Source organism: Eublepharis macularius, chromosome 8 (genome assembly GCF_028583425.1).
Source record: "Eublepharis macularius isolate TG4126 chromosome 8, MPM_Emac_v1.0, whole genome shotgun sequence".
NCBI classification, from domain to species: Eukaryota; Metazoa; Chordata; class Lepidosauria; order Squamata; family Eublepharidae; genus Eublepharis; species Eublepharis macularius.
The window spans coordinates 3,074,172-3,091,456 of NC_072797.1; the positions used below are offsets into that span (position 1 = coordinate 3,074,172).

General features: G+C 47.6%; 1 protein-coding gene across 1 annotated transcript; it reads left to right on the plus strand.

The window, feature by feature from the left end:
- The first annotated feature begins 1,319 nt into the window (after window positions 1-1,319).
- Window positions 1,320-5,758, plus strand: RPP25L (ribonuclease P/MRP subunit p25 like). The gene is made up of 2 exons (XM_054987666.1): window positions 1,320-1,395; window positions 3,949-5,758. Exon 2 carries the CDS (start codon window positions 4,135-4,137, stop codon window positions 4,687-4,689), a length of 555 nt encoding a protein of 184 aa, XP_054843641.1. The 5' UTR covers window positions 1,320-1,395; window positions 3,949-4,134; the 3' UTR covers window positions 4,690-5,758.
- The last annotated feature ends 11,527 nt before the right edge of the window (window positions 5,759-17,285 follow it).

Here is a 17,285-nt window from a genome sequence, read left to right on the forward strand (position 1 = left end):
GTCACAGTCTCGGGAGGATGCCCTGAGAGGTTCAGCAGGCTTCTCTAGCACCAAAGGGACCAGTGTTTCGATGCCGGAAGATTTGTTGCCATCCAGAGCACTGGAGTTCTCTGAGGAAACGAGGGCAGCAGGAGAGGGCTTTGGGTCTAGCTATTGGGGGAGCCCTGGGTTCAAGTCCCATGAAGGTGACCTTTAGTGCGTTACTCTCTCACAGCAAGGGCTGCCAACCTCCAGGCTGGAGATCTCCCAGAATTACAACTGATCTCCAGGCCATAGAGATCAGTTCCCTTGGAAGAAACAGCTGCGTTGGAGGGTGGAGTCTATGGCTTCATATCCCACTGAGGTCCCCAAACCAGCCTTCCCCATGTTCCACCCCCCAAATCCAGGAATGTCCCGACCTGGGGCTGGCAACCCTACTCGCAACCTAACCTATCTCACAGGTGTTGTTGCTAGACCTATGCCATGAGCTCCTGAGTTGGAAGCCCCGGATAAAAAATACAGTGAAGTTTATTTAACAGAAAGGGGCTGATGTGTTTCTGTCCTGAAGCATCCTTTCCCCTGGGTTTCTTTCCCCTCCCTCTTCCTTCTCTTGACCTCTTTCCTCCAGTGGGGCACATTAAAGATTAACAGTATTTATTTCAGCAAGAGGTTTGGTCAGATCTTACTTCCTCGGATGCAATGACAGAAAGAAAACCCTTTCCCTCAATTTTTTTGCAGAAAATTATAGAAGAGGGCGAGCCTTTCCCGTTCTTCCTTAGACACAGCCATGCCACGCCATGCTGTCCTTTAGTTATCTATCTGTAGCCTATGGACTTCGATCAAGATCAGAAGCCGTATTCGTTTGTCTGTAGCAGTAGAAAAGAGCAAGAGTCCAGTAGCACTTAGAAGACTAACAAAATTTGCGGTCGAGTAGGAGTATGTGAAGAAGCGAGCTGTGAGTTACGAAAGCTCACACCCTACCACCAATTGTGTTAGTCATATAGGTGCTCCTGGACTCTTGCTCTTTTCTCCTGCTACTTGTCACCTGTGGCAGGGGAGAAACCTTGTTTGCAGTTGTGCAGAGATGCTTTTGAAAAACCGCTTCCAGGAGCATAAAACCCCTTAAGCCAGGAGTCGTAACCCGGTTTAGCCCGTCGCTTGTTCGGGGCGCCCCCTGCAGGCTGCAGAGACGCTGTGCAGCGGTGGGCGGTGCGGGAGAGGGGAGGAGCATTCTACCAATCCCATACAGAGGAGGGGGTAGAGGCGTGGCTTTAGACAGGCGCGCGGGAGGGGGTCCTGCCTGTGCGCATGCGCAACACGGGAAGTTTGCCGGCGTTCTTCGGTGCGCACGCGCGGTCTGCTTTCTCTGTGAAGAGTGCATGAGCGACGCCATCTTGAAGCGCTGAGGGGAGGCAGGTGAGTGAATTGAGGGGGGGTGGAGGAAATGTGCTTTCCCCCCACATTCCCAGAGGGAGGGGGCGCGCTGCCTCTGGGCATGTGCAGAGTGCCTCCTCGAAGCGCTTTCCTCTCAGTCTGGACCGGGGGGGAGGGGAGGTTGCAGCTGCAGGCCTCGAAAAGACGCCCCCCCCCCTTTGGGCCCAGGCTCCCAGCCTCTGGGCCCTCGCCTCCTCCGCTGGCAGGAAGGGCAGGCCAGGCGCGGAAAGGGGCAGAATCCGACCGGAGGGGCTCTAGGCTAGAGGTTGCCGTCCTCCAGGTAGGGCCTGGCAATCTCCCGGAATCATAGCTGATCTCCAGGCCATAGGGATCAGTTCCCCTTGAGGAAACGGCTGCTTTGGAAGGGGGGGGGGCTCTATAGCATCATAACCTACTGAGGCCCCCTCCCCATACCCCACCTTCTCCACGCTCCACCCCAAGCCTCCAGGAATTTCCCGGCCTGCAGCTGGCAACCCCTTTCCAGGGCAGCTCCGTTCTGCACGAAGTCTGGCCTTTCATGGAAGCTGGAAGGAAAAGAAGTGGCCTGCAGAGTTAAACCAGGGGGTTGGCGGAGGGTCTGGGGAATCCCTGGAGATGTGAGAGGGGGCGATTGGGGGAAGGGTTAGCTTGGAACCACCTGGAAAGGCCGGGTAGAAATGCTTTAAGAAGTATTGGGTCTGCTCTCTTAAGCTGCCGTTTCTTCCGGGGGGAGGGGGGGGGGCTGTGATCCCTGTAGTGTGGAGATCAGTTGTGCTTCCAGTGTGTCTGCAGGCACTGCCTGGAGGTTGGCAAGCCTAGTTGGATGGGAACTGAAAGAAGGACGTGGTTTTGATCTGGCGCAGATTTTGCTGGCCTGGCCCCCCCCCCCCATTGGCAGATGTGTGCAGTGGGACCCCTCTTGGGTTGCCAACCTCCAGGTGGTGGCTGGAGAGCTCCAGCAGTTACAACTGATCTGCAGACTACGGAGGTCAGTTCCTCTGGAGAAAATGGCTGCTTTGGCGGGCGGGCTGTATGACATTATAGCCACTGAGGTCCTTCCCTAAACCTCACCCCAGGCTCCACCCCCTTGAATCTCCAGGAATTTCATAACCTGGAAATAGCATCCCTGAGCTCCTCTTTTCTTGTTACTGGGAAAAGAGCCCTGCCTGTCTCTCAGAGACCACTAAACCCATTTATTTTGCTGCAGAAGCTTCATCGGGTTCCCCTTCTGAAATGATTAGCTGTATTCAGAAGGAAGACAGCCCTGAATGTAAGATGATACCTCCATGTTATACACGCACACAAAAAGTATTGGATATTACTGTGACTTGCTTGTAAATGTAAAACACACACCTTTATTTGATGGTATGTGTGGAAAAAGGAGCTAGTCTTGCATTTGTGTATATGCAGTGCATTGTATGCTCTTTGGGTGCAGGGACCCCTTTTGGCTTATTCAGCTTTGTCAATTGCGTGCATTTGGGTTTGGAGTTGGCTTTTAGAACGGCAGCTGAGGCTGGCCTGAGGAACTGGAATAAGCCACAAGGGAAGAGTTGGTGGAGCTGACACATTGGAATACATTTCCTTTCCTGCCCCATACTAGTATGAGGTAGTGGTTATGGGTGTATGGATCAGGGTGGGAGACGGCCGTTGAAGGGGAGGGGACGGCTGGAACTCTGGGTGAGTGGAAAACCTGTTCCTTGAAATACTTTTCATGTTGAAGACCGGAACGTTGCTCTCTCAATTCTTCTAGAAGGATAAATGTTTCTTTTAGCATGATGGACAGCCTTGTTTGATATATTATGTTTGGACCCAAAGCATATAGTCAGGTTTGATATTAATTGAGATAGAAATGTTCCTTCTAAATTGGACGTTCACAAAAGATAGTGCTATCGACGGATATGAGTAATGGCAAGCCAGATGGAACTTCCATGGTTAGAGGCAAGGTGCCTCCGATGGGATGAGCTGTTGCTATATCCTGCTCATACCTTACCTTGCATTCTTGGGGTCATTGTTATTGACAGGCAGCTGAGCCTCAAGGAGGAGAGTAGGTTGCTCAAAGTGTTCATAGTATGGTGGAACACGTTAATGGGCAATCCAGTAGTCTGAAGTTTTCAAGTGGTTTTGTGTTGTTCATGAGGAGCACTCTTGTGTATATTGAAATGAGTGAAAACAGGTTGGAATTTATCTTGTTAACAGGACACATAAACCTGGTAGTGTGTTTGGGCATGTGTGTTGGGCTCTCTTTCCAACAAGAGCCAAAATTCTGGTCCAGCAGCACCTTAAAGACCAACTAGGTTGCCCGTGTACGAGCTCTCGAGGGTCAAAGCTCCCTTCAGCAGATGAAACTTTAACTCTCCAAAGCGCAAACTCTGGAAATCTAGTTGGTCTTTAAGGAGCTGCTGGACCAGAATCTTGCTCTTCTGCTACACAGTACAGACCAACATGGCTACCCACCTGAAACTTTTCCAATAATAATCTTTTAAAAAACAGTTACAATGATTTTATAAAATTAAATAATCTGGTATTAATCGTTGGTTCTCTTTTCTCCTCCTGCAGGAAAGGAGAGTGCGGGACTTGCCCAACTTTCTCTCTGATCCAACAAAAACAAATTAGATATTTATATCTCTGGACAACGTTGCAAAGTGTCCTGAATATATAACATTTTCAGACAAGTCTTGAATTAATCCGTTGCTTGTATCGTTAACTGCTGCTCTTGGCCTCCCCTCTGCCGCAGCGTGAATCATGGAGAACTACCAGAAGTCCAAGACCGTGGAGAAACCGTCCCCTCTTCCTTTTAGCAACCTGCCCTCAGACATCATTGAGATGAAAGTGAAGGACGGCAGCAAAATCCGCAATTTGATGGGCTACGCCATTGGCAAGATGGAGCTGGATGCAGTGAGGCAGGTTCTCTTCAGTGGTTCTGGCAAAGCCATCAGCAAAACCATCACCTGTGTGGAGATCATGAAGCGGCGGCTCAAGAGCCTTCACCAGATCACGAAGGTGTTCTTCAGGCAAATAGAGGAGATCTGGGATCCCATCGTGCCTGAGGTTGGCCTCGATCCTTTGACGGTCAAGCGAAATATCCCTGCCATATGCATCTTGCTGAGCAAAGATCCTTTGGACTCTCAGGAACTGGGCTATCAGGCTCCTGGATCTTTTGATGCCTTCTGGCTGGAAACGCTGAAATCGGAGTCCCAGGGCCAGGCCAAGAGGAAGCAGGGGGGAGGCAGGGGCGCTGGCTGTGCAGGGAAGCATCCTCGCTCTGCTGGGCGGGAGGACTCGTACAAAAAACCCTGACAGTCGGGACTGAAAGGATTGCTTGTGGAGCCCGTGTGAATCTGCTGGGTACCGGATTTAGAGCACCATGTGTTGGAAAAGCTGGAGAAGAGGTACCGTTAAGGCCAAGGAGAGGCACATCGGTATGAATTTGGGAGGCTTTGCCAGTCGGCCAGCTGAGCCTTTGGGTCTTGTCATGGGGCTTTTCTTTTCTCGTTTGAAAAGGACTTGCTCAGGATCCACTTGCAACGGATTTTGTGACCAGTATGTTCTGGAGTGGAGTGCTTGAAGTGTCAATAAATGAACATGCAATGAATTTTCCTTAGAGGGAAAGAGGGAAAGTTAGGCCTTTCATACCTGTCCTGCTAACACATGTGCAAGGAACCTCGGTGGAGTGGAAACACCATCCGTGGGACGGATCCAGCTGAGTAAAGGCAGGGAAGTACTGCTCCTGCACCAAAAGTCTTACCTTTCTCTTCCTAAATTCTCCATTAAGAGGGTAGCTGTCGAGGTGACTGAATCCCATCAGCTGTGTGTTTTCTTGACGGAGCAAGAATCTCGCACTTGGCTATCTGTCTAAATTCTATAAATATGAGAAAGCTCAAGGCAGATGTGAATTGCGTTGTTGATGGGTTTCTTATATCCTGAACTCCTAAAGACTCCTAACATTTCACCTAAGAAACATCAGCCTTCCTGCAGGTTTGATAGAGGAGATCCTAGAGCAGTTGATTGTGAAAATGCAGGGCACAGCCCAGATAAGCTTTCTTTTACCCATACCTTTGTGCCAACATGTGTGTCTGTGAGGGAAAAAACTCAAATGACTTGAGGAGGAACTTGGAAGGCTTAGATGCTGTCACTTTCTAGTCCTAAAACTATGTTTTGCTTATTAAAGTCAGTAAAAATACATATTTTTCAATTCCTATCTTTTCAGTAAATTCACAAAAGTTAGTAGCACACCAGTTGTTACCCACACATCCCACAGCAACCTGCAGTCTCCAGATGTACAACTCTGCCCCTCCCATCTGGGCTGGGGAATTAATGCAGAAGTGCTGCAGATTATCTCCAGGGGAGGTAACCATCTGTGGCCTCTTCTGGGCTTTGACCATGTGACCCAACCCAGGCAGTGTTGATGCTTCAAGGAACTTGCCTTGGGTGCCTCGTTCCTTCCAGGCCTCCCGTGTAACTCTCTGTCCCACCTGAATAAGTAAAGCGTCCCCTGAGTGTAAAAGTTTTTTGTTAAATTAGGGGCTCAGAGCAGAGGCAGATCAAAGGTCACATCAACCGTGTCTTTATTACCTGCCAGAATGTATCCCGGTGAGCAGAGCTCCACATTGATTGTGAGTTTAGAGTCAGCCAACGCAAGGAGTTTGGGTGGAAAACGCCACGAGGTACTGATCCTGGGGAAGCAAGGGCTGACGTTTTCGAGGGAATGTTTGGGTGTACGAATTCCATGAAGCTGCGGCCGTGTTGGGAGTATTGCTGGGTGGTGTTTCTTCGGCAGGCTGTCGGTATCGCAGTGAGTTCTGCTTCTTCAGTCTGGCTTCAGCCTCTCTGAAACCCCATCTGTCCTGAGCTTGTTGCCTGCCTGTCACTTCGGTTTCACCAGTTCATCCGCTTGCCTTTGAAATGGCTTTTCTTAATCTCTTATGCTGTTTGTGGCTGTTCCTCCTCCTAAAATATTCATTTGGAATCTTTCCCTTCAAGCAGAAGAAAAATCTTGCCTTTGATGAGAGGTGGGGCTGGCCATACCTGGCTGCAATGGTATATAGAGCAGCAGCGTGGGACAAAGTATCTTCCTTATGCTCCGGATTCTTTGACGCCGGGGAGGGGCAGCGCATCACTGGCCCCCAGTTGACTGCTGGGCAGTTTGGGGGAGGCTGTCAGGAGCAAGGCGTGAGTGCCTTTGACTCACCCAAGAGATGCCGGGACTGAGGGTTAATTGGCCTGTGTGGGGCTTACACTGCTCACTGGGTTCTATTTCCAACTTCTACCCTCATGCCTGGGCCCTAGTGTCTGATCTGTTGTTCCAGGGCCATTTTCCGTGCTGCCGATCCGTACTTGGAAACAAATTCCTGCTGCTGCCTCTGCCATGTTTTTTGGGCCACCACTGCAGCACGGAAAAAACCTTGTTAGATGATTGAGGCAGTCTAGGGCCAGCGGAGGAGTTCTGCTGAAGCAAGGGCTAGGGATTGGGGTAACACAGAAGCTGCCAGGGAAGCCTCCGAGCTTCCTTCTCGGATGGCTCCCCCTGAAACATCCGAGGAAGTGGCTGAGGCCATGCTTCAGTGATAGAGCTGCAGGTCAGGAATGAGTTGCTGCCAGTGTCCTCAATCTCTCATCTCTGATGTGGAGGTGATGCCTCCATGTTGACTAAGCATTGCTGCTCTGCTCTGAGCATGGAATCTGAGAAGTGGAAGGGGCCTTGCAGGAAGTCTGGCCTAACCCTCTGCTAAACGTAGACCAAAGCAAGAGAATCCCTGGCAAATACATGTCCATCCCCTGCTTGAAGACCACCAGTGCAAGAGAACTCGGCAACCCCTTCTAGGTCATAGGTTCCTTTGTCAAATTGTTCCCACCAAAAGGAAGTTTCTCTGTAGCTGAAGTCCAGAAGATCTGCTCTTGCCGTCTTCCACTTGACAGCCTTTCAAGTAGTTGAACAGTGCCTCTGGCTTTTCTAGGCCAAACACCCAGTTCCTTTATCCTGTCACCTTAGGACCTCCTTTCTGTCTGAGGCCTGGCAGGATCTCTGAACTTGGCTCCCAATATCCTACTTCCCCATGAACTCAGAAAGTTCTTTGGCCCAGACGCAACTGTAAGACTGCAGTTTTTAGATGCATTTTCTTGGGAGGAAATCCCATGAAGCAAGCAGGCCCAGGATTGTCCTGCAAGACCAATTGGGTATCTCACTGTCCTGCAACTAATTTAACAACAGCAGGCGTGCGAATGTGGACAGATCACTCTGTCTTCTGCTCCTAGAGCTCTGGTTCTGTTTGAAAAACAGTTTCAGTGAAGCATCCCCAAATATGGGTAATATGACACTCAGACAGGCCCTGACTCTCTCGACTGAAATTTGCCCTCTTACTCAATTTTTATGAGATTTCTTTTTTGTCCAGTTATTTTCTGCTGTTATTCCCAGTATTATTCTGTAGCTTCTGTCTTTACCTCCCTGCACTGTGTGCCGGGAACAGCCCCCTGCCCCCTGCTGCTTTGTAGCAAAGTCCTGATTTTTGCAGTGAGAATCTGCAGTAAAATCGTGCTGCTGTGTGTGGACTGGGGTGCTCATGTGATTGCTGTTGTCCTGTTGGCCTGTTTCTGGGTGTTTGTCGGGGTAGTGGGTGCTGCCTAAAGGATTTTGTAAATTTTTCTTCATGCCTCTTCCACCTTTTTCTAAGCAATGGACCTGACTCAGTGTTAATTAAAAACAAATACAGCCAACAAAGAAAGGAACACGGTATCTGCAAGAGACTGTCTGAGAATATACGACAGGAGGTAAACTGCAGAATTTGGCTTGATTGAATTTCCTACCTCGTGCAACATCTTAAATTTATGTCCATAGTTAAGCAGAAGACTATCAAACCCATTTTTTGTGCTCTTCCGAAAGAGGATTTTAAATCTCGCTGGTCTAGAGCAGCAGGATTTGAGTCCAGTGGCACTTTAGAGACCAATGAGGTTTTCAGAGTGTAAGCTTTTGAGAGTTGGTGCTCCCTTCTTTAGACACAAGTCGGAATAGAGATCCCCGAGCCTTTATATCCCAGCCAAAGGTGGGTGGGGTGTTACAAAGGAGAGCATTGGGACAGAAAGGAATAGCGCAGCTTGCTTAGAGCAGAAATTAGCATCTGTAGTGAGTGAAGAATCCTAAGTCTCTGTTCAATGTCTGTTCCATTGTTCTGAATTTGTGAATAAACTCCATTTCAGCAATCTTGCATTTTAGATTTTAGTTTTAGTTCAGCAGTGCAGTGTCCTGGAGGATTAAAATGTTCTCCCACTGATTTCTGAGTGTTGTGATTTCTAATGTCAGACTGGTTTAGAGCATAATTACAGACAATTGTTGGAATTTGTCCATACCTTTGGAGATTATTCAGTTTCTTGCCCAAAAGAGCTGCATATAGACAACATCATGTCCTGTGGAATTTTCCTTTCTTGTTGAAACATTTTTTTAAAAATTCCTAACGTCCAGCCTGAGGCATGGCTCTTGTGAACATGAATGCGCACTGCATTCCTCCACCAGAGGGCACTCCGCACTCTTGTGGACCGATGGATGCCCTCGGAAGCGTGCCTCCGTTAATTTCTGCTCCCCTTCTGCAAAATGCTGCTGCCGCCGCTGATTTATGGCTTTAATAAAGCAATCTGTTGACAGCTTCCACGTACGCCCCGTCCTTCTTGAGCCTTGGGGAGAGGAGAGAGAAATGAGGCATTTTTCTGCTGTGTGGAAGGTCCTTCAGGTATTCAGTACTGCTGTAAATCACAGCCTGGACCAATTGGGCCATGTGAGAAGCGAGATGCTGTCTTTCAGGACACAGGCTGCCTTTCCGATGCAGGGAGAGGCAAACCCAGCCGTGATTCTCCCCTTTTGGAGGGCTTGAGAGTAGCTCTTCGTTCTTCCAAGGTTTGCTTGATCTCTGGAAGGTTCTGCCCTGACATTCAAGTGGTGGAAGTGGGGCCATAAGGGCTGGTGCCTGAGAGATCAAGGGAGGATGCTGGTGCCACTTCGGGGTAGTGGGTGGCATTCGGTACATGAAGTGGAAGAGCCCTGGTGCTCCTTGAGACTTTTATTTCGCATGGAACCCGGGGGAGGCTAAGCTTTTGGGTTAGATTGTGGAGAAGTATTGGAGAATGGCTACTTATTTTGCAGAATTGCCCTGCTCCAAGCTGCAGCCGTGGTTGAGGATGAAAGATTGCCTGGTCTCTACAGTGGTGGCAGCTGGGATTTACTGGGCCTGGTACCAGGCTAGGAACACTGACTAGGGCTGCTTAGGTGTACAATCCATATGGGCCCAGCCTGTCCTGGCAAAGCCTGGGAGGAGACGGCAGCAGTGGTAGAGGGCCTAACTTTCCACATTCTCTGTGGACACACAGAGGACTCTAATAGATCTTTTCCCAAGGTCAAAAAATATCAGATGGGGGGGGAGGGATGTGAACTCAGTTGTGGGTGTGTGTGGCATCTTACAAGAAGTCTAACCAAAAATACTGGATGCGTGTCCTGGAAAGTGATAGTTTTGCAGAAGGAACCGGGGGTGGGGGTGGGCTCTTGGCCAAGTGTACTAAATTAGGTCTTCAATCTTTCTTTTACAAATTACCTCTGTAATCCTTTTAGGAAGGAACCAATAATTTATTATCCATTCAATTATCTGAGGATTTATAATCCACTCTTTCAGACTTCAGTACAGAGACAGCAGTATTTAAAGCTAAAAGATATGGATTAAAAAAACTAAATCAGATGTATTACCTCAGCAGCAGAGAAAATAGAGCAGTCCCATCACACCTGGAGGTTAAAAGAAATATCCCTGTGAGGAAACCGACAAGATTTCAATGGCTCATCTGAAGCACTGGAACAAATCGGGTGTCGGTACCTTCCCCCACATGGCATTCTGCTGTCTGGAGTGACCCGGGCCTTTCAGTTTTTGCAGCTTTTCTGCCTTTGGATTCCACATTCAGGTTTGCTGCTCTGTGTAACGAAGTTAGCGTAACACTAACTGCTGTGAAGAGGTCCCGGGTTATCACATCCAGATGGCAGCAGAAATCGCCCTCCAGGATGGCTAACGGAAACCGACAAAGCCCTGGAAAATCGGATGTGTTCTTTTCTGCTCCTACACCTGATGGGATAGTCTGGGAGGGCTGCCGGGACCTTTTCCTGGGCCCCACGTGAGCCTTTCGAATGTGTCGTGCTAACTGGAGCCTGGCAGCCAGGAACTCAGATCTGGAAGACAGACTGGGAAGACCACCCGGGGTTAACAGAACAGTAAGAAAGTGTATTCACTGAAGATACTAAATGGTGTTTAAAGTGACAGTGCTCTATGTAAACATATTCGGTAACGCTCACAATAAATACAGTAAATACAGTTTACAAAAACGTAATTCATACAATAATGTCTCTCAAAACTGTGCCAGAGGACTAACAGCCCCGTTCCAACAACTCTAGGAACAGGGAAAATAGCTCCCAGTTCAAATGAGGTAAGTCTATAATGTCAATGTTCCAAATATATCTCTCTTCCTTGTTGTTGTAGGAAACTTCCTATTTTTCAAACTGGAGATCCTTCAAGGTGGTAGCCCTAGCTGAGGCTGGCTGAACGGCAGATTTTGTCACTTGGACTTCATCAGGGGCTGTAAAGGACCACCATGTCTAGTCTCATTGTTTCACTGAACCCGGAGGGTGATGCAGATCAAATAAATGCAAGGATCTCCAATTTGAAAAATAGGAAGTTTCCTACAACAACAAGGAAGAGAGATATATTTGGAACATTGACATTATAGACTTGCCTCATTTGAACTGGGAGCTATTTTCCCTGTTCCTAGAGTTGTCGGAACAGGGCTGTTAGTCCTCTGGCACAATTTTGAGAGACATTATTGTATGAATTACGTTTTTGTAAATTGTATTTACTGTATTTATTGTGAGCGTTACTGAATATGTTTACATAGAGCACTGTCACTTTAAAAACCATTTAGTATCTTCAGTGAATACACTTTCTTACTGTTCTGTTAACCCCGGGTGGTCTTTCCATTCTGTCTTCCAGCTTTTACCAGGAATTCAGATCTGGCTTATTTCTGATCAGAATGTGAACTTCTCCAGTCTCCAGTCCTCAGCGTTACATCTCCTTTCTGCCAACCCTCTTCCTGTTGGAGGAATCAAAGATGGAGAAAACAACCCCCCCACCCCACATCCTCTCACACCAGGCAATGTAACTTCTGCTCTCCAAAAGGAAGCCTGTATAAACCGAACATGATTTACGTCTTTTCCCCCCCCTCATTTTGCATAGCCATGTGGTATTTTCCCTAATTATACCTTGTTTACCTTTGGGAACAGCAAAGAGATACACAGGGCGTGGGCAGTCTAGTCTGACTCCCGGACATATTGCGCAGCCATTCCCCCATGTCAAGTGCGTCTGTCCTTGCGTCTGATGAAGAGGACACTGGCTCGCTAAATCGTTTGCCTTAATGAATTTGTGAGTCTTTAGGTGTTGTGTTGTGCAGTCGAAAGGGCCTAGAAGCTTGCTTTTTTTCAAATGAAAAAAACATAGGAAACTGAATTCTGTGGACAGGTCTTCATTCTGTGATTTTTTTTTGCCCTTCTGTGGAATGCAGTGTGCACCTAAGTGCATACAAACACATACCCTCTCCCTCAATATAAGACTCGCAGCTGCTAGGTCTAGTGTTTGGTTTCCACAGTGCAACCTCCTTATCTTGAGCCTTGCTGCTATTTGTCTTTCTCGTTAACAGGCCCGACACAATTTTAATAAAGTGGATCTGCCAGGCATAATCGAGCTGTGATTAAAGCTGATAATACTGCCTTCTGAACACAGATGAGTGACGGGTGTCTGCTCCCCAGAGAGCTGCTGAGGGATGTTCTGCATCACAGAGATGATCAAAGTTTTCATTCTGTGTACAGTTTCAGAGGCGCCTCAAAGCTTCTTGATGCAAGCAGGTTTCTGACACAGGAGTAGAGGGAATTTCCAGGGCTCCAGTACAATACAGCCCTTTGCCTTCTGCCGCTACATGTGGTTTATTTCGAGGGTGGGCAGCTTCAGAGATTTATGTGGACACCTGTTTTCTGAATAGAGTCCCAACAAGTGTGTCACTCCGACAGAGCCTGTGTGCCCATGTTCACGCACGTTACAAATACAATCCAAAAGCTGTGATGCTGAACACATGGAGATGGTTTCTAACAAGGCAAGATCATTTGTCTCCTGGGACACCAGGAGAATCTAGAATTGCTCTTGCAAAGGCTGGATACGCTTAGCCAGTAAGAAGACCGAGAAGAGATGAAATCATGTTCTGCCGCGACTCCAAGGTCTCTCGTTCAGAAGAGGGCAAGGACTAGATCTGATGGGTTGAAATCCCAGCAAGGTACACTTTGGTTGAACAGGAGGAAAATGTTAGAAGAGCAGAGATGGAACCAGTGACCTAGGGGAAGTGGAGTTCTCCTTCACCAGAGATTTGCCTGGATGGCAGTCCACTGGAGATGCTTTCGCTTTGGAGCGCCTGCTCTCAGTAGAGATTAGATGACCCGCAAGGCAGCTTCCGGCTCTTGGATTCTGCAACACCTGGCCCAGGGTTTCCACCCCTGGATCTCTTTTATGGGCGTCTGTCTCTCATCTCCAAATACTCAGGGCGGCTTACACCTTTGTGAAAAGCCATACACCATCACGATACAATTCCAGTGAAACCAGCCCGTTGTCGTTCTTTTAATTGCCTGGTGCTGTTGATCTCTGGTGCAGAGGAGCTCCTGGTTGACTCCTGCATTCTCTTTGGGGCCTGTGGATGACACGGACTGGGTCCGTCTGGTGGGAGCTGGCATTTGGTCTTGCCTCTGGATAAATTGCTGGGCCAGCTGACTTTGGGGTCCCTTCAGATTGGATCATCGGTTGAGTTTTACGGGGATGTTTTTGGATCATATTTCGGACAGAAACACCAGGTCTTGCCTTCTTGGAACAGTCCTTCTGTAATAAGTCCAGCATTCCCTCAGAACTGGTTTGGCTCCATTTCCCTTCCATTCTGGCTCCTCGATGCTCACTGCAGGAGCGCTAAAAATGAAAAATACATTTCCAAGCCTTGCTCTCTTCTCCCATCCTGTCCCCGCTCTGAATTCTGCTCCGCTAATCTGGCAAGTATTTGTATCTGTGTAGGCGGGGAAGGGTGTTACTTTTTATTTACCAGAATATTACTAAAATACATAAATGAGACTAACCTTGCATTAGAATAATCAGAAATTAGAAAATGAAGTAACAGGTGACAGGAGGGATGGGGAATTGTGTATAGATCATACTATGTATTTGGTTGACCAGTAACATAGATGGTTGTTGTAGGTTTTCAGGGCTGTATTGCCGTGGTCTACAATGCCAAGACCACAGCAATACAGCCCAGAAAACCCACAACAACCATCGTTCTCCGGCCGTGAAAGCCTTCGACAATACATCAGTAACATAGAGTTACTCTGGAAAAACTTTGGCCTTTAAGTTGCTTCTGGACTTGAATCTTGCTGAATTTGGCTAATCAGTATCCTAAAGGAGAAACAAAATTCTGCTGGGAGAGGTCATAGTGTAATATCTATTTATTGGGGTAGCAGAGGGGTGATTTTCGAAGAGCTGTCTCTACAAGCCTAACTTTGCAAAAAGAATCCACCTTCATTTGTTCTTTGGACAACCAGCAGGTGCATGCTTTTTTTCTTTTTCAAAAAATTATTTTTGTAATTTTTTTTCAAATACTACAAAATAACAAACAATAAACTATTTACAATACAAAGGAAATAAACTTGTCATAAAAGAAGTAACTTATTACAAAGCCTGGAGGCTAGCAACATCATTGCTATACATAGTTAGGCCAACAAAGCTGTAAACGAGAGTCAGAAGCATCTGGTTGTTTTGCAGTGCATGTATAACTTACGAAGGGTAGCCATTGGTCAAGAAAGGTCGACCGGTACTGTGAGTTTTTCAAATGAGTGGAGGCAATCAGAAATGTTATCCACGATAAAGATGTTCCATAATTTCTTACTCTAATTTGATATGGATGGAAGCTTCTCTTGTTTCCAAGATGACGCTAACTACATTTTTGCAGCAGAAAGCATAGTAAAGATCAAGTTTTTCCTAATGGCCGGAATCGTGGAATCCTCCCAGAGACATAAGAAGATTGTTTCGGGATGCTTTGGAACTGTATATCCTGTTCTCTTTTGCATTTTTGCTATGATTAAGTCCCCAAAATATTGGACTTTGGGACAGCCCCACCAGGGGTGGAGATAGTCTCTGACTAAACCACATTGCCTCCAGCAAAATGGATAAACATCAGGATTAACGCGGTGTAGTTGGAGAGGTGTCACGTACCATCTTGCCATTAATTTAAAAGACAGGACTTCATGTCCCCCCCCCAATCCCGACGCTGTTCCAAGTTGTGGCACGCCAGGCAGGCAGGTGGATAGAAGTGAGTGAGATTCAGGTTGCCGGTGAGGAGCCTCCATGCTCAGAGGCAGTTCCCTTCTACTCGTGGGCAAAACAGGGGCGCCTTTGGCTTCCATGCCGTGCTTGCATGCCTTCCAGGGGCAACTGGTTGGCCCCTGTATGAAGTAGGAATGGGACTAGATGGCCCGTGTGTCTCATCCAGTGGGCCTCTTGTGAAATGCCACCACTAAGGCGCTGCCTGGTACCAAAAGGACCGAGTTCTTTACTAATTAGGTGTTCTCAGTCTTTTGGAAAGATACCAAAGAGCTCAATAGAGTTGAAGTCTGCAGGATGGGCTCATTACTGGGGAATTAGAACTGCTGAATACTTTGTCCTAAAAACTTGCATGCTGTAGAGGCCCCGGTATCTTGGCAGCCCCCCCCACACCAACGTCTCTCTCTCTTACATGTTTTCTTGTAATTTCCAAAGAATCCATGGCCAGCAGATTATAACTTGAAATGAGCTCTCGTCTTCCTAGCGCTGACGGATTTTAGCAGACCTGCCAAAAAGATTATCTTTTCCCCACGCACGGATATCCAGGGTGACTCCACTTGCCAGTACCTTTGGGGGCTTCTGAAGAGCTCAAAGAGAGGAATAATTTTTATCTGGCAAGCCACACCGCTCCTGGTCCCACCAGTACTCGCGGTACCTATATTTTCTCTTCATTTGCTAAGGCGAGGCAGTTCCCATGAACTGAGGAGGTTTCTCCACACCAAGGCAGGCTGAAAGGGGGTTTGCAGGGCCAGTGTCCACTTCTCCCTCTCGGTTGCTTCTCTCTCCTTACCAGCTCTCTTTTTAGTTACTAATTGTAACTAGGGGCTTACAGTAAGTAGGACAATTTGATACCAATAAGCTAAGAAGAAATAAACCAGAGAGAAAGGGGCAGGGACTCCCATTTTCCTGCCTACAATCCCTTCCAGCTGTCTCAGCCTGTCCCTGGGGAACCCTCAAAATCTGGAATGATGAGGGTTCTAAAAGCTGGAACCATCAGGTCCACAGGCGGTGCTGCTTTCGGTGTGGTTACGGTAACATGGACAGGATCTTGCCCCAATCTTCCTTGTTTTGTTGCACGTTTGGCTCTCAACCTTGCTGAGGTTATCCCCCCCCCCCCCCCGCAAGAGAACTGTCCACCTTCCGCTCTTGGGTCTTCTCTCTCCTCACCGTCTCTCTTTTTAGTGACTAAATTTCACTAATCCATTCAAGGTGATACCACCAGCGCAACATCTGTGAGAGCCAGCCCTCTATTTCTACAGTGCTCGCCTACTGGATTTCAGAGTTTTATAACAAAAGCAGGGGTTGGAATTTGGCAGACGAATCCTGAAGTTCCTTGCTTTTGTATTTTTAAAGAAAATGTAAGACCCGACATAACCAGAGAGAAATGGTTTTAAGGGCAGATGTGATCGTTTCTGCCAATTATTTATTTGAAGCGAATGTAGTCCCCAGTGGTTGGTCTCTGAAGGAGGAAGCTGATGTGTGTTTTAACAGTTTTCCTGCTGAAAATTATGACCTCTTCCCAAGTTGCTTTTACCCTCGCCAAGTTACATAAGAGTTACAACCCCACCCCAAGCCTGTTTTGCCTGTCAAATTACAAGCCGCTTGTCTTTGCTGTATTAAAAATATTGCCAGGACAGGCAAGGCGGGTCCCCACAGCCCCATTGCTTTCAGTGGGGAAGAATTCAGCACAGGTTGAACTCTGCCATTGAGATCAACGGGACTTTAAAATGCCCCCCTTTTTGGCAATATATGTTCTTATGCTTCAAACTTGTATTCTGAAATCAAATGTCACTGTTCCATTATGTAAAACGTATAATAAATATGCAAATCCAGTTGTGTTGAGCACGTTTCAGAGGCACTGGACTCCGGATCTCCTCACAGCATTACTTAAGAACAACCCCCGTGAAATCCGTTTATTAGCCAAAACCCTGACATAAGTCTGCTTATTTTGGAGACGAGGATTGCATTCCTATTCCAGTAAGTCCCTCTCAAAATCAGTGGAACTTCGGAGTAAATGTAGCAAATCCTTTTCTCCTCTTACCTGGGTTGTGTCTCATTCAACATTCCTAATTTCAGATGTTGCCAGTTCTCAGCATGCTCATTAAAACTTCCCGGTGCCCATCCAAAGGGCCTGCTGGGCGGAGGTCTGTTTGTTATTTGCAAGAGGGCATGACATTGAGAATGTCCTCTGCCCACTGTGGGAGTCTGGGGCCGTGCCCAGGTGAAGGTATCTGTTGGTTGCACTTGCAAGAAAATAAACAGCAATCAAAATTCTGTCTGCATGCCACCTTCTCCCCAGCAACGAGAAGCCATCTTGAACAAAACAGCCTTTATCTGCTTCCAGAAGATGCTTGGATTCAAATCCGACGAGGCTCCTGGGGAAATCACCGCTGAGGTGGATAATTCCTTTGGAGATGATAGGCACAGCCAAGAGCTGCAGCATTCCACCAGTGCTCTAGCAACTGCGCAGCACACCAG